The sequence below is a fragment of the Scardinius erythrophthalmus genome, assembly GCF_964197995.2.
Source record: "Scardinius erythrophthalmus genome assembly, chromosome: 12".
In the NCBI taxonomy this organism is placed as follows: domain Eukaryota; kingdom Metazoa; phylum Chordata; class Actinopteri; order Cypriniformes; family Leuciscidae; genus Scardinius; species Scardinius erythrophthalmus.
The window spans coordinates 22,040,760-22,066,797 of NC_138232.1; the positions used below are offsets into that span (position 1 = coordinate 22,040,760).

General features: G+C 36.6%; 1 protein-coding gene across 1 annotated transcript in view; it reads left to right on the forward strand.

The window, feature by feature from the left end:
- Window positions 1-26,038, forward strand: part of usp43a (ubiquitin specific peptidase 43a) — a gene marked incomplete at its 3' end in the record, with an annotated part of 117,568 nt that overhangs the window by 56,366 nt on the left and 35,164 nt on the right. Inside the window, exons 3-6 of the mRNA XM_081380354.1 lie at window positions 3,907-4,010; window positions 17,058-17,150; window positions 21,183-21,318; window positions 25,694-25,838. Coding sequence (XP_081236480.1) covers window positions 3,907-4,010; window positions 17,058-17,150; window positions 21,183-21,318; window positions 25,694-25,838 — 478 coding nt within the window. The remainder of the gene's footprint in view (window positions 1-3,906; window positions 4,011-17,057; window positions 17,151-21,182; window positions 21,319-25,693; window positions 25,839-26,038) is intronic.

The window sequence follows — 26,038 nt, forward strand, 5'->3', positions numbered from 1 at the left end:
ACTAAGCAAAATGATGTCCGAAAGACGTCTTTTCAATGTCTTTGTTACAAAAATCAGACGTTGAAATGCCGTCCACTGAGGAGCCAGAATGAAAGTTATGAAGTCTTTTTTTGACGTGTTCTGCACGTCCGATATAGACGTTCATCGAACCTTCGTACAAGGTTAAAACTAGTTAAAATGTGGCCATTGTGGACATATTTCAACATCATTTATGGTCTCATTTAGACATAATTACTTTGACTATTGCTGTCAGATGATCTTAGTGAGAATTAACAGAGGTTTAGATGTTGATATTCGTTTAATTTGAAGTGTCACCATTGTGGCGATCCGTGTTTGCTTTAGTTGGGCTCTTGGTCCCCGTTCCTTTTACTTTAACTTTTCTTTGGCTGCTGTAACAGTGTGTTTGTGTAACACAATTGTTGTGGCAGAGAAAGCCTAGAAAAAGTATGAGGTGTTATCAGTTCAATGTTGATGATGACATAATTATCACAAAAATGGGCCTTTAATATTGTGTTTAAAGTTTTGTGTTTATATTTGCCATTAATAACCAACAACCTTGTGGAACTGCATTATTGGTGAAGGTGTATTTATTTGAAGGTGTGTAAAAAGCATGTGCACATGATGTTTTGAGCAAGAGCATCATACAGTCACACACAGACATCAAGATTGTGCATATGATTTCCAACAATGGTGACAATTAAAAAAAAAGCTTCATGCTGCAATGCATGATGGGTAGCTTTCATAGTACAAAACTCATCCTTAATTCCCAAGCTTTTTTTGGTTGTCACCGTTGTTGTGATTCATATCCAAAATCTTGATGTCTGTGTGTGACTGTATGATACTCTTGCTCAAAACATAATGTGCACATGCTTTTTACACACCTTTAAATAAATACACCTTCACCAATAATGCAGTTCCAAAAGGTTGGTGGTTATTAACGGCAAATATAAACACAAAACTTTAAACACAATATTAAAGGCTCATTTTGTGATAATTATGTCATCATCAACATTGAACTGATAACACCTCATACTTTTTCTAGGCTTTCCCTGCCACAACAATTGTGTTACACAAACACACTGTTACAGCAGCCAAAGAAAAGCTCAAATAAAAGGAACGGGGACCAAGAGCCCAACTAAAGCAAACACGGATCGCCACAATGGTGACACTTCAAATTAAACTAATATCAACATCTAAACCTCTGTTAATTCTCACTAAGATCATCTGACAGCAATAGTCAAAGTAATTATGTCTAAATGAGACCATAAATGATGTTGAAATATGTCCACAATGGCCACATCTGAACTAGTTTTAACCTTGTACGAAGGTTCGATGAACGTCTATATCGGACGTGCAGAACACGTCAAAAAAAGACGTCATAACTTTCATTCTGGCTCCTCAGTGGACGGCATTTCAACGTCTGATTTTTGTAACAAAGACATTGAAAAGACGTCTTTTGGACATAATTTTGCTTAGTGGGTAGTTAAAAAAATAATAAAAAAATAAAGAAAGATGGGTGGAATCTAACACAATCGTAATCTTGCTGTAGCAAATCCAAACCTTGTGCATACTTTTAGTGCAATCATATGGAATCAGAAGACTGTTATGAACATATGGAATCAGAACCGTTATGATTTTTATGTTTTAATGAATTCTTCCCATACCTTGTTTGCCATGATCATCTGCTTTTCACGTGACCTGAAATCACACACACACACACACACACACACACACACACACACACACACACACAAGTTATTTTAAAACTCAGTATTAGATTTACACATGTCAGAATATGTTCCATTGGGACAATGCAAAAACTCAAATGACTATGATCTTGAAGCTGAGCTGGAAAGGCTAACAGTAATATTTTGAGCTGCCATGTGATTTTAGCTAAGTTACATTTATAGAAAGTAAAGTTAAATGAATATGATTTACTGTGACCTAGCTGCACACCTAGGTCCTAGGGGTTTATCATGTTGTATTCATATTCTAGTATTCCTGTTCTAGGCTTTCCTGTATCATCAACAAGTACCTTAAGTTACAGTATTTTGATTTCTTAACGGTCTTAATAAAGTTAGTCATGTTAACTATTACGAAATGAACAAAAGAAACACGGTAGGCCTATTTTTAGTAAAACTGTGGCTATTACAATGGTAAAAAATCAGCTAAAAACGTGTTTACTACAATTTTATTATAATAAAATAAAGTATTTTTTTAAGAGAAAAGTTTTCAGCTTCCAGACAGTGTTTCAAAATATCCCGCCATTTATTGATTTAATGTTACTGACTATCATAACGAAGATTTTATACACAATTATGGACTTTAATATGAATAACAAGTCTACTAAAGATTGTTTTAGGTCTTTAAGTTAATAAGTAGAGATGTGGGTTGGGTTCAACTGATCTTTCTTAACACAGATCGATAATTAAAAACGCATGCTGCATTTTCAGTGTTTTGCCCTGACCCAGTTATAACTGAACATCATTTAAGAATGCTAACGTTAGCATGGAAACTGTCTAACCACTTAACACAAATGTAATATAAAATATCGTACACACATGTAGTATGAGACTCTTACCTCAGCCGTTGATCGGTCGGGATGAGGTCCGCTGTGACGACGAACCAGGCTCACTGAAAAAGGGCGCATTATTTCTGGACTGACTGACAGACTACAAACAACTAATATGTGTTCAGCGCTCCTGCTCACGGCTGGTTGCTTCTGTCGAATACGATTATAGCTTTGAACCACTGTGATCACAATCCACGACTACTTCACGAGCGTAGACTGAAACTTCAAATCTCCCGCTTGCCCTTGACACAGATCGACGACAGAGACAGATCTGTAGCTAACTGTTGTGGGCGGGACTAGCAGCAACGAAACGTAATGGCGGATAATTTGAATCTGCGCGCGCGCGCGGGCACACACACACACACACACATACATACAAACGCACACAAAGCCACGCAGATTTGGAAAAACGATTCATAAAAGACATAAAATATAGGCCTAAATGAAATTTTCGGGCAAATAGCCTACAAATGATGATCAAAATGAACATCTATTTGCAAGACAAAATTAAAAGACTATAAATAATTAAATAGGCTTGCCTAATGTGTGTACAAATCTTAAAACTCACTTTAACCCCCACATGCTTAATAATCTTTAAGGAAAACATGTTTAGTGACTGCTGATTTCTGCAGTTATACCTTATTTTCTTTGTTTTCTAATTCCACAGAAATAATCTGTAAAATATTACTTAATTTTTTATGTAAAATTACACATAACCCTATAAAATTACAGAGAATTTCCTTTTAAAAACGTAAAATTAATGTAAAACCAAAATAAAAGCAATTACCTGTAAATTTAATAGTGGACCTTTAAATTACAACAAATATCTGTAAAATAACAGGTATTCACTGTATAATGACAAAACGACAAAATTCTGTTAAAAAATACAGACCGTTTCCTGTAAATTTACAGTTTTTTTTTACAGTGTACCCTCACAGAGGCATTGTCATGTTAGTACAAAAAAGGACCTTCCCCAAACTGTTGCAGCACAATTTTCTAGAATGTCATTTTATGTTTGCAGTGTAAAGTGATAAATACATGAACCTGAAATTTACACATAAGCACATGTAAGGTTTAGAAACAAAATCCAAAGAAATCTAGGCCCAAAACACCCAACAGACATAAAACTCTAAGCTCAAGTTTCTGATCTATAATGCAAATGAATTGCATCAGTGTTGATGTGGTGTTGATGTATCTCCATTGTATAACAATAAGATTTCCATGAATGGAAAACAAGTAACACTGGCTATATCTGTCTCAGTTAGACATTAATTCAATGTGAAAAACAACTAAATATATTTTTTCCATTCATTCCTTCTGCTTGCACCTCTCAGGATTCTGTGGAATTGGAGGAGAGTTCTTGCCCCGGCCCAGCAAACTCACAGCAGCCTGGAACTCGACACAGTTTCGTTCAGGAGCACTTCCAAGCTCAATACAGGTCAGACACCCCTTAGTCTTTAATTTAAGATCAAGTCCGCTCTTCATCCGTCTGCCTGAGCTTTGAATTCTACTGGGACACTTGTGTGGTATTAGGCATCCTTGTGTACTGTGTACTGTATACAGTATTTTATGTTACCATACTGTAGTAGCATGTTACAACCTGCATGCAATTATACATACAGAAAGACAGTTATACTAATAAGACAGTTATACATACTGATGCACAATTTGGTCAAAAATCATTATTTTACAAATATTGTTATCAACTCTAACATGATAAACATGTAAAGTTACTTCTCATATTACTGCTGTTTAGAAAAAGGTTAAAGAACAAAAAGCCCTAAAATCAAATCTCATGTTAAATAGGATGTTTGAAATTACATCTTACAATCTATGGGTGCGTCTCAATCAGCTCCCTAGTTCATGGCCACTTATCAGGGAGTCGGACATTTTAAGGGCTGTCTTCCTAAAAAGTCCCACAATGCACTGTAAAAACCAGGAAGCATTGATGCCTAATAAATTGATAAATCACGTGAGCCAACTCACTACTTATAATGATATACGATAGATGTTTTTTTAAAGATCCAAACCATTATTTAAAGGTCCTGTTCTTCGTGATCCCATGTTTCAAACTTTAGTTAGTGTGTAATGTTGTTGTTAGAGTATAAATAATATCTGTAAAATGATAAAGCTCAAAGTTCAATGCCAAGCGAGATATTTTATTTAACAGAAGTCGCCTACAGTGAACGGCCCGTTTGGACTACATCCCTCTACTTCCTTCTTTAATGACGTCACTAGAACAGTTTTTTTTATTATCCTCCGCCCACAGGAATGCTCCCTCAACTCTACCGAAATTCGTTTATGTACTTGCGCACTTCTTATAACTCACTGTGTTTACTCAGCTCTTACGGTGATTTTCTGAAGTAAAACTGACGCTTCATCTTTTGCGTGATGTACAATAAACTTTATTAAACTCATCAGTATATGTTTGATCATCATTCGGACCTGGTCCGAAACAGCAGACTTGTAGGCTATTAATAATGGATATACATTGCAAATTCATGACCTAGGATGCTAGGGAGCTGATTGAGACGCACCCTATGTCTTCAAATCCTAACTAATCACAATTGCCCAAAGAAAAAGTGTTTAAAACATAAGTTTTAGTGGAAAAGTATTGATCAGTTTTCCCTCGCACTAATAGTTTTGATTAAATGTGTCAGTGCAACCAAACTTCAAATCTCTTTAGGAAATAAATGACTTCTGGTCTGTTGATTATTGGAGGTAGTGAAAATGTCCTTCAAGCTGTTGAAGCGAAACAGGAACAAAAAACCCGTGAACATGTAACAATGACTTCAATGAGTAAAATGTTGTTGGATCAGTGTCAGAGATAAACGCCTCTATGCAGCGTGACCTTGGTTATGTGATTATTATATGTCATTGTTATCTGAGAAGGCTGCTATACACCTGTACTCGCATGAGAGAGATCTCTCTTCTGGTTTGCGTATAACAAAAAAGCAAATTTGAAACGGTTGGCGGGATAAAATTTGCAAGATGTTTGTGTAGCAATAAGGGCTGACTTCTAATAGTCGAGGATTCGACGATTCGATTCGGAGAGGTCTGATTCGACTATGAACCTCATAGTCGAATACATGGGCGTCAGTTTGGTTTGAAATGTGCTGGGGACAGAGACGCATTCGCATTTTCAGAAGGGCTGGGTACCATTTTTATTTTATTTTTTCGCTTTGGCGCAGGTCATGTTTTGAAAGACGATGTCCTGTAGCTTACTAATGTAAATAAATAAAAATGTATTCAAAAACCTGCTTCACGTTTTCAGCAGGGCTGCGCGGCTGTGAGTTGACTCCACACGGTTCTCATGTGCGTTAAAAAGCTTTACGTGGTTTAATGTACCTAAACAATGATTACCAAATTCCCCTCTCATGTTGCTCCTCATAACCACTTAAAATGGTAAAAAAAATCGAACCCAGAGTCCAATTATTATGGACGTTAACTGATATTAAGCGTTTCTGCTTCACATTTTCAGCAGGGCTGCGGAGCGGCTGTGAGTTGACTCCACACGGTTCTCATGTGCGTTAAAAAGCTGACTCCACACGGTTCTCATGTGCGTTAAAAAGCTTTACATTGTTTAATGTATCTAAATAACGATTACCAAATTTCCCTCTCATATTGCTCCTCATAACCACTGAAAATGGTCAAAAAATCGAACCCAGAGTCCAATTATTATGGACGTTATCTGATATTAAGCGTTTCTGCTTCACATTTTCAGCAGGGCAGCGGAGCGGCTGTGAGTTGACTCCACGCGGTTCTCATGGGCGTGAAAAAGCTTTACGTGGTTTAACGTACCTAAACAACCATCACCAAATTTCTCTCTCATATTGCTCCTCATGTTTATGAAATGTTGATATATGTGTGATATATATGTGTTTAGCTCTTTTGTTTGCAAAATCTAACGAATCAGATTCGACTATGAAAATCCTTAGTCGAAAACAGCCCTAGTAGCAATAATAAATAGGAAATGTATTTTCGTATTTTCGCCAGTAACAAAAGCAGATCCGATAACGGCCAGGTTTTGGTACCCATCTCTACATGTGAGCTCATGGTCTTTTTCTCTTATTTATTTATTGTAAATTTTAGCGTTTTGAGTATTTGTTGTAGGTTACAAACAGATCAGAGTGGCATCCCTTCAATTTGATCAACACCGCTCATGCAAACTATTTAATTGCAGTCAATTGCAGTTTAATTAATTGCATTATATCACACAATTTTCAATTTTAAGTCAAGTCACCTTTTTTTGTAGCGCTTTTTACAATGCAGATTGTTTCAAAGCAGCTTTACAGTGATAACAGGAAAATAATGCAACAAATACAAATAATGCAGTTTGTTTTGGCTGTACAGTAGCTCTAGAAGCAAATAGTGTCATTGTTCAGCTTAAGTAAGTTCAGTGTTGATTCATTTCTAAAAAAAATAGTAAAAATCATTAGTTATTAATTTAGTTAACTTAAGTTCAATGGATTAGTTGAATACTAATTAGTAATATTTTTACCCTATAATTCTTGTAGATTCTTGAAATATTCTTGTTCATGGTTTATTCAGACATCCGTCAATGAAGAAAATGACTGGTTATCATCTGTTCCGCAATTTGGCTGAGATTTTGTCTCCCTTCATAGAAATGGGCTCATCCGGCACACGTTGTGTGAGCTCTCTAGAAAACAGCAGGCTTCATGCTATTCACTGTCTCTCTCAGGCTGCAGGGCTGTTGAAACATCTGCGCCGGAACTTTCCGCAGAGTGAAAATGATCAAGTAATCCACAATGAAATCACACACTCTGCTAAAGAGAATATAAGCATTATTTTCACCTATTTTTGGTGTGACAAAGACCTTCTTGCCAACGGCATTTCTGCTTCTGCAGATGTGAGCAATATGCAAATGCTGAATGTTAAGTTTTCAAGTTATTTGAGTAGGTTTAATTCGTTTTTTCTTCGATAAACATTCTAAAGCATCAAAGCTCTTTATAAATATCCCAATTCTTCCCAGCTTCATGCCCACTCACATTTATACTACCAGAGCTCCTCAGCAAGTAGAAAGCCAGGTAGAGATGGACTCAGCAATTTTCTTCAATCTCGAGAAAAGCTTCCGCTTCTCAGTGAGTTCTTGGTTTCATGGATTCATTTTGTAATTCCATTAACTATGTTGGTTGCCATTAACTTTGAAAACAGAATGACTACATTTCGGATTGCACACTGCTTGTTTATTCATATCTTCGCCACACAAACACTGCTGTGATATCTGCTTTCAGCTTTTGTTTAATTAAGTCAATCTGTCTGTCATTTTGACATTGCCTATTGGTTTATCTCTGATAAGATATGAAATGTAGGGAGACAAAACATGATGTGGCCATTAAAGTCTGGATTCTGAGTTTATCCGCAGCTACAAGCATTTCTTGTGACTTTGATTATAAGATGGCTTTACAGTGCAGAAGTTTCGGAGTACTGTAGTTGTAATAATATTTTCTTGCCATGTTAGAGCTGTGGTAGTGCAGGGCAGTGTATTGAATATTCACAATATTTTGTGATGATTTTGCTGCCATTTTACAGTCAAGCAGCATCATGAATATTGGTATGATTTTAATGTTTCACTAAGTTTCATAAAGACTGCATCATTAGAAGATTAGTAGATCATTCCTTCTTGTCTTGCAGCTCATGAGTATGGGGTTTTAAAACAGAAGTATTATTAATGCCTCTTGTATAGCAAAATTTTTTTTAAAATGTGTCTGAATTTGAAACATTTGCATGAATCAGTTCTAAATGTCCATTTAAATCATTTTCTGAAATTCAGCAAGTAAATTCAAAATTGTGGTATTTCACGTGATCGCTCAAATCTTTACTGTCTCATGGGGCAGTTTAAAATGTTTTAGTAGCCTACAATGTACATTATGCTGGTAAATACAATTACCGGTATAAAAAATATAATAGAATTATATATAAATCTAATAATAGAATTGCAAATATAATTATATAAATAAAATGATACAAATACAACAGTATTAATAGCATTCTTCCTCTTCGTTTATTGGTAAACAACATTTTGAAACTACTTGACTGTTGACTTCTAGGGGTGCACCGATCCGATATTAGGATCGGATATCGGCCGCGATACTGATAAAATAGCTGGATCGGGGATCGGAAAAAATAACAGATCCACGGGCCGATCCAGGTTTTTTTTTTTTTTTTTTTTTCGTCGTCGCAGCAGAACCTACGTCATTCGTCAGCTTCACGCGTGTCGCATGCTAGAAGCAACATGGAGCGAGCCAGAGGCCGTTTCTCAATACCGAGTACGCAAACTTCGGACTTGCGTCCTCCTTGGTAGTTCGGACTTGCCAAGTTCGACTCAGGAGAACGAACTCCCGAGGACGAGAGGACGCGAGTCCGGTTATTCTGCAAATGGAACAGCAGCGTTCTTGATCGCGTCACTCAGCTCGCTCTGGCTACTCCGGTAATCTCTTTATGTATATTTTAGCCAACAATAAAACGAAGTATGTTATAAAACACCACTCTGCCTCTTTTCATTTAAAAAAAAAAAATCTTAAACATATTAATGGCCACATAAATGTGGTTCAGGCAAACGCGTACATTGATTATCTTTACTGCATATTTATAACAACACGAAATATAAAACACAACCCTGCTTCTTTTTGTTTTCATTTTTAAAAATATGAAACATAATGATCATTAAAACTGACATTTAAATTTGCCATTGCTGATTAAGTGAGCATTCAGGTCATGTTTGTGATGGTGGTGTGACACGTTTGGCCAATACACAGTTTTTTTGTTTCCACCGCTACATTTTAATTTAATTTTTTTTTACATTTATTTAAAGAAGTTTGATTATATTCTATTTTCGATTTGAATGCACAATTGTTTTTTAAATAAATAAGAATACAACACATTACATACATCTGTTACTTTGTCTTAGTTATGTTTAGTTAGTAAAGTCTGGTGCCTTTAGTCTCTTCAAGGAAGGTATAAGGTGGAAGGTATACAGTTTATTATTAATTCAACTATAGTATCGGATCGGTATCGGGTATCGACAGATACACAAAGCCCAGGCATCGGTATCGGTATGGGGACTGAAAAAGTCGGATCGGTGCACCCCTATTGACTTCAATGTCTGTTTGGTTAAAATTATTGAAAAAAACAAAACACTTGTTTAAGAACTGATGCATAAAAACCATATTGAATATTGTAACAAGACAAAAAAAGCCAAGATAAGATTTTGATATACAATAGTGGCTAAATGTTCTTAATTAAGAACTTTTTATTAAATGTTTATTAATTAGTTTGTATGCATGTTTTGAAGTTGTGCCTGAAGTGTAAAACTAATGTACGTGTTCTATGTGTCAATCAGATTATTTGTCCTGATGCAATGAAACACACCAAATTGCTTGGACGTCTTTTTTGGCCAAGTTGTCATACCAAGCTTGCACTCATTCCCAGCCTATAATTCAGTCACTATGTGGGAGGTATTAGCTATATCATTAGATGTTATTTTGTGGGTTTTAGTGAAAATAGCCAGATGGAAGGAGCTGTCCTCTGCGACCAAGGAGGATATTGTTAAAATAGCTAAATGTGCCGGATGTAAATGGTCACAGTGTCCGTAGAATTATTTCAAAGCACAGTGACACCCTTACCATGCAGAATGTAAAGTGCTGTGGCTGGTCAAGGAAGACCAGAAAGCCTTTTGACAGAAGGGTGAAGCAATGAAGGACGAAAACAGCTTCTAAAGACCTAGATGAGACGTGCAGTTGTGAGGAACCTCCAATTTCATCTTGAACTGTAAGCCAACAGCTACAAGAGACTGGATTGAGAGATTGTGTTCCTTTTATCAGTTTTATCAACTGCAAAATAAAACCTTGCATTAACCAAAGAACATAGGGATTGGAGTATTGAAGATTGGAGCCACGTTCTACATTCTGACAAGTCAAAATTGAACAACCTAGCATTAAATGGCCTCAAGTATGTTGGTAGGAAATGACTGGAGTGTTTTTAACTCTTTCCTTGCCAACATTTTTTTTAAATAAGTTTCCAGCCAGCGCCAGCATATCTGATCATTTTCACAAAATGTCCATGTTTTGTTGAATGAATATCTGAACATGCTCACGCACTATATTCCAAGTTTAATTAAAACTATTCTAGCTTCATGCATTCTTTTTTTCAACACTTGAATGTGGGTAAATTTCATAAAAAAAAAAAAAAAAAAAAAAAAAAAAATTTTATAAAGCTGGAAAAAAATCGCTTTTTTGTCATTTAGAATGATGATCAAAACATGGAGTATATTGCTTCCATCAACACCCTCAAAGCTTAAACAGCACCATATCTCTTTCTGGATCGACATTTCTTTCTGTAACATTAGACAGTTTTGATTTATGGATGATCTTGTTCTGATGATCACATTATTTTACATGTGCATAAGCAATGCTTCTGTTGTTTGTTTCTGCTTCTTCTTCATCTGTGTTTTGATCAGAAGAATCTGTACTCTTTCGGAATATGCGTAATAGCGCCCCCGACCGTTTTCCAACATAACAATCCCAAACACTTTACAAATGCAGCAAAGTTGCACGCAATAAGTGTTTTTTCTCAGCATTAAGAAGTGGCCTCCTCAGTCCCCTGACCTTAAAGCCATTGAAAACCTTTGGGAAATGATATGCCTGAATTGTGATAAGTCATGCAGGGCATCCAATGAAGCTCAACTTTGGGAAGAACTTAAGGAGGATTGGAAAGAAGTTAAGCATGACACATGCACAAAGTTTAGCAAGTTAATACCCAGCAGAATGGCTGCTGTAATCAAAAACAAGGGAGAACCAACAAAATGTTATTAACTGATTACATTGTAGTCAATGTATGCTTTATTTCCTGTGAGCTTTTTGTTTTTCTATGCATTGTTTTTGCATAATACTATTAAACCCATATTCCATAATATGGAGATTTCCCTCTTTTCGAAAAGAAAAAAAAATCATTTTAATACCTTAACCAAATTTAGTGTATTCTTCTTGCCAATATATCATACTCTTCATATTGTGATTGTTTAATCGAGCCTGAAGGGTCATTAAAAGCAAATGTCCCCTCCGGACATGACTTTTGGCCACTGTTGTATATCAGGTTCTGCTTCAGCTGCAGTAGATAATGGAAAGACAGGAACAAATGGTTATCTACCGTCTCACTGGCAATAGGATTGCAGTGTTGATAACAAATCTAAGTTTGGTTGCCATATTAAAAATAGATTTTAGCTACATATCAGCTAGATGACAAATATTGCAAACAGACACCCCCCCCCCAATGTTGCTAAAGTATTGACTAGGAGTTTGGAGGACCTTGTGTTGATTTATTTAGAAGCCGAGTTGTTTTTAAATACAATCTCAGACTCGGAACAGACTTTGTGTTTCCTTAGGCATGGTCTCATTTTGCTCACTTTGGATTGTTTTGACTGCTTTTTTTTTTGTTGTTGCCTTTTTCATAGAATAAATTTTTATCTCCCTGGTGATAAAAGTGAATAAATCGAGTAAGACTCTTTTTTAGAAAAGAACTGCATGTCCTGGACTGAGGTCGTATATTGTTTGGGGAAAAACCAGTTCCACCTGCTCTGCTGTTGACTGGTACTGAGTTCATGGCTGCCAAGGCCCTTCACTGCAGATTGAGTGAAGGCAACTGAATGCGTATAAAACAGAAATCACTGAGGGTGCTCTAGTAAAGTGCAGATGTAGGCCAAAATCCCTTTAAGGAATGTCTATTCACTCGGCGGCCATATTTGCAATGCCTTGGGGCAGCTATTTCGGGCATCCAAGACAAAGTCCCATTTGGGGGAATCCTGAAATCTCAAAAACTGCTTGGTGAACTCACAATTAAATAACATATCACAAAATCTGTCATGAACTATCCCATTAGTGTTGTTTCTTATGCTCAAATAGCGTTAAAAAGTGAAATTTTCTGGCTAGATGAGCCAATGTGCATGTGCAGTCATAAGCCCGAGCTTCTAATGGCAACTGCAGTGACGCAATGTCTTTACCAATCAGCAATTGGCTCTTTTACTTAGAAGGCGGGACATATTCCGCCATATTGTGCGTTGTAGTTTCTCCCATTCATAAGTAATAGGAGGTAGCAGTCTTTCTATATCTATAGTCTTTGTGTTGGCTAAGCAACGGCTCCCCCATAGTGCAGTGTACAGTGAGACATTTAAGATAGTTTACAAGTCATCACTTTTACCAATAACTGGAATAGAATAATAATAGAATAATACAAATATTTTTTTATTAATCTATTAGTCTTCCTTTACATTGCTTTAATGCATTACTATTTTAACATGTCATATTATACCTGTCCTGTGCAGAGTGAATCCAGCATTTATATGTAGATGTCACATCCGAAACTTTGTAGCATGCAATTGGCCATCGGTTCCTCTTAGCAGCATAAAAAACAATGGTTTTATTCAATGGATTATATAGGCTGTAGCCTCGAAAGCGAGCCAAGATCGCTCCCTTAAACGCTCCAAAACGCTGTTGCTTCTCACAAAGTTCCGTTATAATCAATTAAGCTGACAACAATTCACAATAAATCTATTACATACATCGTGTCTACACTTTGTTTGTTAATGAGAGGTTTCGCGAGCCTGCACAACTCAGCACTGAATAAAAACTCTGGCGTTTTGAGCAGTGAGTGGATTCTGACTAACTTAAACACATCTGATTGGTCTGATTGCATTCAAGAGATCAACAACTATGTCTGTGATTGGCTACTTTGCTAACCACTGCAAAAACACGTTGTAAATAGATACATTTGACGTTCTCCAGAGCGCAAACACACATATGCACTGGAGCGTTTGCCAAATCTGCGTTCGCCAATATATAATTACAGTATCAATTGAGGGTGCTCTAGCTTGCGTTTGAGGGTGCTTAGCACCTTCCACCACCCCCGTAGAACAGGGCATGACTACAATAAATCTATATAAGAATGACATTCACTGAATTAACATTACAGACCAATTTGAGGAAAGTGTAAAACAGAGATACAGTCTATTCACTTCTCCTTAGCCCAATAAACCAATGCTCTTCTGACATGCCCACCAGACTAGTTCAAAGACAGTTTTCTCAGTGGACGTGCTTTTAAGTGGCACTGTGATTTACTGCAGCTTAACAACACAAGTACGGCATGGGAAAAGAGGCACCTTAACTTATGGTGTGATTCTATAGGGTACAAAAATGTAAAAAATAATAATAATAATCTAACCACGTTGCAAAAAAAACCCCTGTTTGAATACTAAATAAACATTAATTGACATTTAAAATAAATATATTTGTGATACAATTCTGGTTTATAGTTATTAATGAATTGATCTCATACAATAAAGAAAAAATATTTTAAGGCAACTGAGTTAAATGGCTATAAACTTTACAAATGCAGCCAACTTTTGTAAAATTAAGAAAATGCAAAAATGTTATTTGCTTGTATTCCCACCATGCTATAGATCTTCTAGAATGGCGCATTGTTGAGGAACGTTATTTTTTGCAATGATGTCTAATGTCATAACGTGGATGTTTTTATTTTTACATTTTGGAAATTAAACTTAATTTTGTTAAATAACATGTTAGGGTATGATTCCTGTCCCACTACAGATGAGTACAGAGTTGATTCTGCCATGGCTCTAAACCACATAATATAGGCCACAAAAAAATAAATAAATAAATGAACCATTTGATTTTAATCTACTGGATGTGCACAGTTGCTTCGCAGCCAATTATAATCATTGCTGTTGCTGATATGATGGTCACATGCTGTTATTTTCACAGCTCTTCATTTATCTTCACACTAACTCCTCATACACACTTTCTCTCTAACAAGTGCATCATTTGTTTGTGTGTGCAGTGCAAAACACATCTGTTAGCTATGGCTGTGGTAGGAGTGCGCTGCTATTTTAAGGGGTTCCAGCGGTTGATGTGACAGCTCTGACGAGTTCACAATAGACAACTGGACCCCAATATGATGCAATCTCAGACACATTCTACATCTACTGTTCCCTCACTTTCTTTTTCATTTATTCCACTTATAGATGTCTTTTCTATCTTTATTTCTCACTTTTATCCTTTTTGCTTCTGCGTTCGTTTTTCATCATTCTCTCTATGCTCTTTTTTTTTTTTCATGCTGAGATACTGAAATCAATGCATTTCAGAGCTTTCTATCGCAGTGAATATGAGAACATATGCCCATCTCTGCTGGTTTTCGAGCTGTCGTCTGCACTGCAGGTGAACACATTGCACCTGCAGAACCCAAATGCATTTCCAGTGTTCAGCTGTTGAGTCATGAAGGGAAGCTCTATATCAGGCTCAGAGTATAGATAGACATGCTCATCTATTGTACACTCTTCAGACAAAAATCTATATTTTTGTATTGTTGTCCAGTAACACAAGATGCATTTCTGATCTTGTGAACATGCCGATATTTCTCGTCGATTTTCCCATCATTAACATGCGTATTAATAGGAGTCAATGGAATGAAAAGTGTAGTGTGACTGCCCCTTAAAAAAAAAAAAAAAAAAAAAAAAAACATATATATATATATATATATATATATATATATATATATATATATATATATATATATATATATATATATACTCATTAAAATAAGTCTCAATACATCTTTCCTTTTTGGGAGAATGTGTATATATATATATATTTTTTCTCCACTGGAATGAAAGATAATAATAGCGATTAAGAAAGATTGAGTTTTTGGAATGCAGCAGCCTGAACAGCTAAACTGTCAGGGGATTTGATCAAAATACTGTAGTTTTATAGCCTAGAAATCTAGACGCACCCTAGCGGCAGTAAAAATTATTTTGCAGCCAGGGTAGTCTAGCAACTCTCCATTGACTTTCGTGCTGGGGGTCAGGCCAATCACGTCGTGTATAGAGTAGACGGGGCGGGCTTAACATAATGACAACAGAGTTGCGACGGTTCCCTGCTACTTGAAAACAAAGAAGAGCTGCTGCTGCTGGAGAACAGTCTTTCGAATCGGCTTTGGCTGCGACTCTGGAGGACTTGGAGTTAAGTTTTTCTTTGAGAAAAGAGCAAAGAACGGCACTTAAGTCATTCTTAAAAAAGGAAGATGTGTTCGTAGTTTTGCCGGCCAGATATGTCAACTCTAACGTTAGCTCCGCTGTTGGGAAAACGCTCTGGTTGGTTGAAGCGCTGTCCTATTGCGTGCAAAGGGAATTTGAAAGACAGCCATTTATCCCGCCCCTCGGATTGAGCCTATGGTGAGTTGCCAGACCCAACATCTTGATGTAGGTCTGGCTTGCCAGGCTAGTAGTTTTAGGATTTAAGGAATGTGGCCAGGGCTTGACATTAACACCCGCCAAATGTGGTTGGATTTCTGCAGTGGCGTGTAACACAGTCACTCCTACTAGCCACTTTGGCGGGTTAAATTTTATGTACAATACAGTTTTATATAATAATAATAATAATAATAATAACAATATACAGTATATATTATATATGTCTTTTAAAAAGGCATCTGAAATAATAAACTAAGTACAGTGTAGAGTTGTCAAAAATATCTATTTTTCGATACATATCGAAATATCTGAAATGCTTCCTATACTCATTTCTATACTTTTCCTATACTCACGATACCAGCTGTGCTTTCTCGCTCTCTCTCATCTCTCCGACAGCGAGTTGACGCACAAACCCGCCTCCCCTCACTCACTCGGTTCATTTGTTCCAGATGAATATTGTTTGTATTACAGGGCTTGAACTTCGATGTGGGATTGAGTATTGGTCGTACTTATACTCATTCCCGCATATTTTGTGCTCACACCCACAGTGCGCACACATAAAGCCGCCTATCAGTTCTAAATTCAGTTCTTTTTTGCTTATTGCACTTAAACAGTCAAATACGCGTACACAAAATAATGTCAAAATGCCGGTCTTGGTGAGAATTCACTTAAACACAATGTTATGTTTTAAGTAAACTTAAACAGTTGAGAAAGAAAACACGTGTAACAGTATAATGGGTCTGTGCATCAGGTCCTAAAGTGACAACAGCCTAATATACCTGCTGCCAAATTATGAGACAATATTAAATATATCTACATGTATATGGCAGTTTTGTGGCCAGTGAAGAGTCTAAGTGGCTAGTAACTTTAGGAAACTACCAATATAACATAAATACTCTATAGTTAAGACATACATATTGAGTGCTTTTCACTGAGTTGGCCTAAGCTAGTTCACATAAAGGTTTTAAGTCAAATTGTAAGAATCTGACTCTCATTGATGTGAGACATCATACTAAAGACAAACTATATGACCAAAATTAAATGGACATGAATAAATAAATGGGTTTTGACATTTTAAACCTCACAAAGCTACACATAAAATCAAGCAAATCAAAATTCATATTATTATTACTATTGATTATTATGGTTGTGAGTGTTTTAAAGGAAAAAATAATTAAATGTCTCATGGTCATTTCTATGTTTCAGGTCATCACTGACATGCCCTCATTGCCTTAAACAGAGCAACACCTTTGACCCTTTCCTGTGTATTTCACTTCCAATCCCACTACGACAAACCAGGTATGTTACTGTGCCTTCTGTCTTTATCTCTTTGGACTTTCTATGAGGACTCACGTCTGTATGCTATATGTATTTTCATGCATGTATACGTGTTTGTGTGTATATGTGTCTGTGTGTATCTTTGCTTTTGTGTGTTTCAGTGTGTTTGTGTCCTTAACCACCCTGAAATTCTTCATGTGATGAATGACCAAGTGAACAGCTCTTACCAGAACATTGTCTCAATTTTCTTAAATCTCAAAAACTCCCAGTCAGCAAAATCTTTTCTGTGAGACTGTCAACCTGTCAGACAGACCGATAATAGAACGCGAGAAATATATAGAGAGAACTACGGCTCATCATGAAGACTTGTACCTACTGTCCTTAACACTCAGATTTCCCAGCATTTCTAAATCACATTCATTAAAGTGAAAATGGCATGTCTACCCTCACTGAGAGCTTAGGAGGCCAAATTGGAAGGTCTTTAGTAAATTTCAGTTAATTAATATGAAGACTACAAATTAGATTAGACACATGCCATGGATAGACAGAAACACTTGTGTCAGCAGACCAGCATTGCTTACATGTGAGCTGAACTCCTGGGCAAGACTTTAGGGAGCCAATCAGGTTAGCCAGCACAACCTACAGTGCCCAAGTGCCTCTAGTCAGAGAGATCAAATAGAAAAAAATTTCTTTCATTGAGCTGGTGGGTGAATCTCATCTAAATTTTCAAGAAATACATATATAAAAGAAATCATTCTCACTTTTTGTAAAAATAAAATAAAATAAAATTCGTATTACTGTAATACTATATGTACATGAATATCATTAATACATTCCCGTAAATTAAATTTTAATTTGTACAACCAATTGTGTTATGATACGTACATACTGTTATATTTTCCTAATATACTTCACAATTGAAAGGATTAGTTCTCCCAAAAATGTAAACTGGTGACATTTCTATAAAATAATATTACATTGCTTCTTGATTTTTTTTTTTTTTTTTTTGACAATTTCACAGTAAAATGTCCAATAAATGGTGCTAAAGGCACTTTTAGTTTTACCCGAAATAGATGAACATGAATCTGGCAATGTTTTATTGTTTTTTTGCGATGCTTAATGTTTTATTGGCGGTTTGGAAACAAAATGTCCGGTGAGTGGCGCTAAAAGGTTTAATGCTCTATTTATTTTATCGTGTTTGAAAATGACATACAAAACTGATGTTAAGAAAGTCAAACGTGAGATAAAAACGCTATTTCTGAAGCAGCCATGCCATTTAGCTTGTTTCTACATATCTTTAAGCTCTTTCATTGTGACGTGTGTTACAGTACTCACACCCGAGCACTCCGCATGGCAAGTGCAGTGTTGTACCAGATGAGCTACTGTACCAAGCAAGTTTACTATGTCAGAAAAGCCTATACATATGGAGTTGGTTATGTGATGCAAATGTATTAGTTTACAAATCATGCACTATGGTAAAAAGTCATAACATAATATTGGGCAAGGAAATGCACAAAAAAATTATTCTCTATTAATCAATAATCTGCTTCTGTGATCATAATTTGTGTGAAAAGTTGTATTACTGCCACTAGTGTTCATTTCAGCTGAAAACTGCAGTGAATTGTTTGTATAGGTACTGTTTAGTCATTCTTTTGGAGTCATGTTTTTCCAATGAGCCAATGTTGCAAAATCCTTCTATTAAAAGAGTGGTCAAATCTGTTTACACATTAAAGTTGTATGGGTTTGGAATGGCATGGTTGCACAATGTGTCATTTGTGGTTGCAATGCATTATGAAGTCAATGCAAAATATCTTTTCTTACTTCCTTTTTTTTAATTTGGGGTGAAATGATCTTCTTTTTTCAGACTTACCCAATTAGTGCTTTCAGTTTTAACATCAATGTGATTAACTCTAGTTGGTGTCTGTGCAGATATTTGATATGCTGTAGTCAGACTGTACTTTTCAAAGTAATAATGCACAAATATGTCTTTGCAAGAGGCAACACATCCAACCAGCGCTTTACCACACCCAGATACACTCTGAAAACACAGAATAAGCTAAGTTTTATTGACAGTCCACATATATAAAACCCTGTCACATGATTCAGACTCTGAGATAAAATCTAAAAAGCTTCGGTTGACTTCTCACTGGTTCACTCAAGTGAGAGTGTAGTTTTTTTACAACGGAGTGCTTTTGTTGGGTCCAGCATTTCACATACAGCTTTCAATAATGCAGCAGAGAGAGGCATCTAAAAGTCCACCCAAGTCTCCAGAGCCATAAATGTCCACAATTGCAGCTGCAGTGGAAAATGCTACTGCTCTGAGACGATCAGCTGCTGTGCAACTGGCTTGTATGGGGCAATTTCAAGCAAAACAAATACAGCAGGAAACAGATCAGTTCCCAACCCTAATGTGTGTGTATGTGGCAGTGTTAGAGACACGTTCTGGTTTAAATCAACCTTCACAACATGTACACACACAACCAGACATATCTACACTCACTCAGACTGTAGCCCTGCATGTGACATATATATATATTGTGATATATATTGCGAAAAATGTTAAGTTTCCATTGGGCATATTTTAAATGCGCAATTTTAATTTTGCGCAATTTGAAAGGTTATGGAAACGCGGCTTGTGTTACACTGGTTTTTAACCATGGTTAAAGGGATAGTCCACTCAAAAATAAAAATTAGGTTTCATTTACTTCCTTTGTATGGACAAAAAAAGCTCCATTAAGCTTCCAACAACTCCTTCAGTCTTTATTTAAAAACATTTTAGAATAATTGAACAAGTTAGAATAATTTGCAAGAGTGTGATTATAAACAGCTGTAAAAAAAGGCTTACTAGTGAGTAGATGTGTTTTCCTGTTCGTTGTGATAGAGTTTAAAGGGATAGTTCTCTCAAAAATGAAAATTACCCCATGATTTATTCGCCCTCAAGCCATCCTAGAATTCTATGACATTCTTCTTTCAGACAAATACAATTGGAGTTATATAAAAAAAATGTCCTGGCTCTTCCAAGCTTTATAATGGCAGTGAATGGCCGTTTCTGTTTTGAAGTCCATCAAAGTGCATCCATCCATGATAAAAGTAATCCACACGGCTCTGGGGGGTTAATAAAGTCATTCTGAAGTGAAGTGATGCGTTCGTGTTAGAAAAATATCCATATTTAAACTTTATCTACTAAAATAACTAGCTACGGCAGACGGCCATACGCACCGATTTACAGCGAAAGACTAACCCTTGACCTGACGTACAACGTAATGACGAACGTGGAAGTGCAGAGGATCGAGCAAAACAAAACACCAGTCACAAATTAGAAGTCTAAAATGAGAATTTTTAAAGAGAAATGTTGTAGGGGCTTGAGTTTGTTGCCCAGCCCTGTTTGTTTGAACTGTGAGAGGTGTCAAAGCTTACGCTACTCCTACATCCTGCGTCATACATCAAGTGTTACTCTTTTGGCGCAAGTAAACTTGCGTAGGCCGTCTGGTAGTTATTTTAGTCGATAAAGTTTTAAATATGGATATTTTTCTTAAACGAACGCATCGCTTCACTTCAGAGGGCCTTTATTAACCCCCAGAGCCGTGTGGAGCACTTGTATCATGGATTGAAGCACAAAAATATACAGCCATTCACTGCTATTATAAAGTTTTTAAGAGCCAGGACATTTTTTATATATCTCCGATTGTATTAGTCTGAAAGAAGAATGTCATATACACCTAGGATTACTTGAGGGTGAGTAAATCATAGGCTGTTTTTCATTTTTGGGTGAACTATCCCTTTAATGTCCATAACAACCTTTTGTTAACCATTTAGCAACTTTTTTAAGACAACTAAAAGCTTTAAACACATTTTGTTGCAGTATTAATGTTGCAAAAATGTCTGTGGTTCCAATTACTTGAAGAGATTTCCCATTTGTTCTTATAAGTGAAAAACTTCTATGGTAAAAACCCTTAAGAACCCATAGTGAATTAGCTGAATTTGCCTACAAATTGACATCATGAACAGTTGTATTAGATGATGTGCTAAATATGTATGTTACTGTGTTTTTAGGGCCTTGAATGTGACGCTGGTGTTCAACAATGAAGGACAGCGGTTTCTGAGAGTAGGGTTGGCTGTGCCTCTCTTTGGGTCTGTCTCAACACTCAGGGCCATGGTAGCAGAGGAGGGCAAGATCTCTTCAGACCAGGTGAAACCTGCTGTCCATCATATCTGGTGTTTTATCTCTCTCTCTCTCTCTCTCTCTCTCTCTCTCTCTCTCTCTCTCTCTCTCTCTCTCTCTCTCTCTCTCTCTCTCTCTCTCTCTCTCTCTCTCTCTCTCTCTCTCTCTCTCTCTCTCTCTCTCTCTCTCTCTCTCTCTCTCTCTCTCTCTCTCTCTCTCTCTCTCTCTGTTCCTATTCTTGAACTACATTGTGTTCTCACCCCATTGTGTTCTCACCATCTATTCTCACCCCATTAGTTCATAAAAAATATTGTATTGCACTGCAAAAACACACCTTACATAGTCTTGCCAGAGAATAATTCCTCTTGCATAAAAATTCCAGGCTTGCGAAGAGTAATAGTGAACAAGCGCATATATCTCTATTCATACGCCATTAAACTGCCTCCTCTGAACACTCCATCTGTTGGTTAATGGAAACTACCCAGACTTGCTCAGCCAGGGCTCAAGGTGTTATTGTGCTGCAAGATACATGTTTAATGACACTGTTATAATCATTTCTATAATCCTTGAACAAGCAATCACATCATCACTTACTGAAACCTGGTGCACACTGTTTGATTTTGGCTTTTGTTAGGTCCAACATTCCACATGTCATGATGATTACCGTGATGTTACACAAACCTGTTTTTGTGTTTGTTTGGAACACAAACCTCATTGATTCTCACGTCAAGCATGCACATTTGAGCTTCCGTTTACCAGATTTGATGGTCTTGTGGGTTTGAAATGACATGAGGGTAAATAACTAAAATATTTTCTTTTTTCTTTCTTTTTTTTTTTTTGTTGGGGGTGAACTAACCATATAGTGTGCTTGTGATTTAGATTATTAGTATAATAATAGCAACATGCACATTGCCTAAATTATTTTTTTTTTTTTTTTTTTTTTTTTTTGTAGTAGTAGTAGTAGTATGGAAATTAACATTAGGTTGCTCTGGATAATGAACAGTCCACAAATTCCCTCTTTTGCCCAGAAATGACAGACTTTAGACTATCAAGATTATTTATTTCCCTGTCTAAGACGAGCATTGGCAATATTAGCACAAGGGTTTGCTTTGGTTTCACTTGCCAATGAGAATGTCAGACTCGATGACATGACTCGAATGATCAGTACTGTCAATCATGACCAAAGTTTATATTGTGCTGTCCATTGATGTACAGTCTGATCATGCTTATTCACCTGCACCGAAATCTCTATTCCCAATTCAATATAGTGTACTTGTGGGGTGAGTAATTAGACCCTATTAGTGCACATTAACAATAATGCACTCAGATTAAGAAGTATATAACTTATGTACACCAACTAATGCTATTATTTTCATAATGCAATGAGCATGTTAACATTCCATGGCAAAGCAATTTTATTGATATGCAATAGTAATTTAGTGTGTTTTACATAGACATGATACAAATAAAAACAGTACTGGTACATTTTTAAATCATAAAAAGATCTAGATTAGTTTGCTGAAATCTTTTTCAAGGTTTTGATAAGTAATTAATCAATTTTAAACAGCTTTCATATCAAAATATAGAAAACCACAATTATACAGATAATAGTAAAAAAAATCAGATCAATCAATCAAACATTTCTTCCTGACTAATTTAGTGCACTCAAATTATGCACATTTTTGTTGGATAGATAAGGACATTACGTATCTGATGAGGAATAGATGGCCAGATGCTCTTACTGCAGAGTTACTTCCTTTAATATTTGTAAGGTCTCTTATCCAGCTCTTAGTGTTTCTTACATTGCCTGTGAGTTATGTTATTTATTTATTTGGATCTGAGGCCATTTTACTGTTTATAACCATTGGAGATGCAAGATGATATTAAAGGAAAGAGACTACAAGGTGATACAAGAGATTTGCAATACTGTAAGAGCATTTAGACCTCCATTTCTAATCTCTTATACAGTAGCGTGTTCATCTCTTCAGCTCTGTCAGAAATGCTGTGGAGATGCTTATGGGATGCTATGGCTATTTCAAAGCCGCCCCAAACAATGTGAGAGGACAGAAACATCAGCATAGGGCGCAACCTTTGTCTGAGATTACAGGAAAAAGGATTACTCACTGCCTCCTTAGGCTTTATAGACAAAATCTCAACACTGAATATTATATGATGAGTTCAGGCAACAGATTTTTATTTGGCCTGTTCCACAGAGTTTAGATTAGGTATTATGTGGCTTTTTGTAAAAACTTAGCCTTGTATTAGCAGGGCTTCCCACACAATATACTACTGTAGATGGTGTCTCCCCCTTGTGGTGGGAGGCAGTAATGAGTGTGTATGAGTATGTGCATGGTTGGTTTAGACTAGCTTACTACCATACTAATCTGACTATGACTATAGTATCTGACTATGACTATAGTATCTCTCCAGTGCTGGCCCCTTTGCACTGGCTCCCTGTGGAGTATAGGGTGCAATGCAAGGTCCTCCTAATAGGCTAGTTGCACGTGGCCGCCATTTTGGATTTCGGATCAGCGAGTGTGCGGTTAGACACTTCCGGTTTCGCTTTACGCCCGGTGCAGGGAGCCAGAGAAAGCCGAAATTTATCTTTTATAGTTGTTTATAGAATCAATTATCACTTAAAATACTACTAAGATACATATTACTATCACACGAGCCAATGGCAATTAAATGCACGGATGCATAGTCAGATTAATGAATGAAATGCAATTGTTCATGAACAGAAGATTGTATTTGACTCATATACACATACGCAATGACAATTATGCCTACTGTAAATATAGAGTTACAACTACGATTAGAGTTGTTTGCATAACATGCACCGTGAACATTCACACATTTGCCCTGAGATAGGCTACAATTCGCTCCGTGCATGGCGACCGTTGTTCGAACTTGAGTGTGTGGGTTAGTACTTCCAGTGAAAACTTCTGGTGATCCGACAGCGAGAACGGGAGACAACAGCGACCAAGTTTCATTACCAGAGAGATATTTTTTTCACAATGAGTATTCAAGAGAGGTGACTTGCCTTTCAGACGGTGACAGCCTCAGCACTTCATCGTTGTGTGCCGTTATGTACCATTTCGACACGTTACAACAGAGAAGTCAGCTTTCATGCATTCCCCGTTGACGCTGCGGTAGGCTACAGAGTGGATGCAGAAGATCCGGAGGGATGACTTCGACCCGACCAAAATTTTTAAATGCATATAATTTTGAGTGTATTTCACCTGTGCGTTTATATGCTTTCTATTACTGCATTTATTTTGTGCAAGTGAGATGAGTAAAGATCTGTTTCATAAATAATAATAATAATCTGTCTGGTGTTTATAATACAGTATTGTACTACGTGTAAAATATACACAAACTTACCTATATTAAATTGTTTGTGGTACCTACAGTAAAAAATGTAAATGTAAAATATGTGATGATAATATTGATTGAGCAATTGATGTAAGTAAAAATGCATGCAGAATTGAGAAAATAGTATTTATGGAGATAAATAGCCTATCTCAGGGCAAACATGTGAATGTTCACGGTGCATGTTATGCAAACAACTCTAATCGTAGTTGTAACTATATATTTACAGTAGGCATAATTGTCAAATACAATTGTGTCAAATAAAGTAAAAAAAAAAGAACAGTTGTATTTCATTCATTAATCTGACTATGCATTTAATTGCCATTGTCTAGTAATATGTATCTTAGTAGTATTTTAAGTGATAATTGATTCTATAAACAACTATAAAAGATAAATTTCGGCTTTCTCTGGCTCCCTGCACCGGGCGTAATGCGAAACCGGAAGTGTCTAACCGCACACTCGCTGATCCGAAATCCAAAATGGCGGCCACGTGCAACTAGTCTATAGTCTTTAAAGGCTTACACGGGCTAGACCCTGTATACATCTCTGATCTATTACAGCATCATTGTGCCGCCAGACCACCAAGATCCTCGCAAAGCTTGCTTTTAAAGGTTCCAAAATCTCGGTTGAAAACAAAGGGAGATCGAGCCTTTTCGGTGGCGGCACCGAGTCTTTGGAATAGTCTCTTTGTATATGTCAAATCCTGCGACTCCATTGAGGGTTTTAAATCTATGTTAATGACTTATTTATTTTCTGCTGCTTTTAACTGTTCTTATGTGGTGTTGACTGTCTTGTTGTGTCGTTTGATGTTTGTGTAATGCTGTTGAAATGTTGAATCTGTAAAGCACTTTGGTCAACTCATGTTGTTTTTAAATGTGCTTTAGAAATAAATTATTTATTGATTGATATGACTGCATTATATGCTATGTATCTTCTTTGTTTACTAAAACCCAAGTTGCTTGTTTTTCAGAATAATCAATTTCATGGTGTGCAAGGCCATTTGAAATCAACATTTCTCTTTCTCTTACAGGTGATTTTGACAGAGATTAACTCAAATGGGTTCCAGCGCTCTTTCTCTGATGAAGATGATATGACGAGTATCTCAGAGAGTGATGTCATCTACGCTTTCCAGGCTCCACCCCTGTCCGCCAGAGGAGGTTCCATGCGATTCTCAGGTAACCAAAGTGATACATAAGGAAATCGAGGCAATGCTTCTGCTAATTGAATATTGACCCTTGAAGGTGCTGTAAATGATTCGAGATGTTTGCTAACTCCCATCTCTCACAAGGCCAGAATTCTTATTTTTTTTCATGGCAGCTTATTCTGGCCAAGAACTGCCCACTTAGACTGGAGGAAACCACCGTGTCCTCCTCTG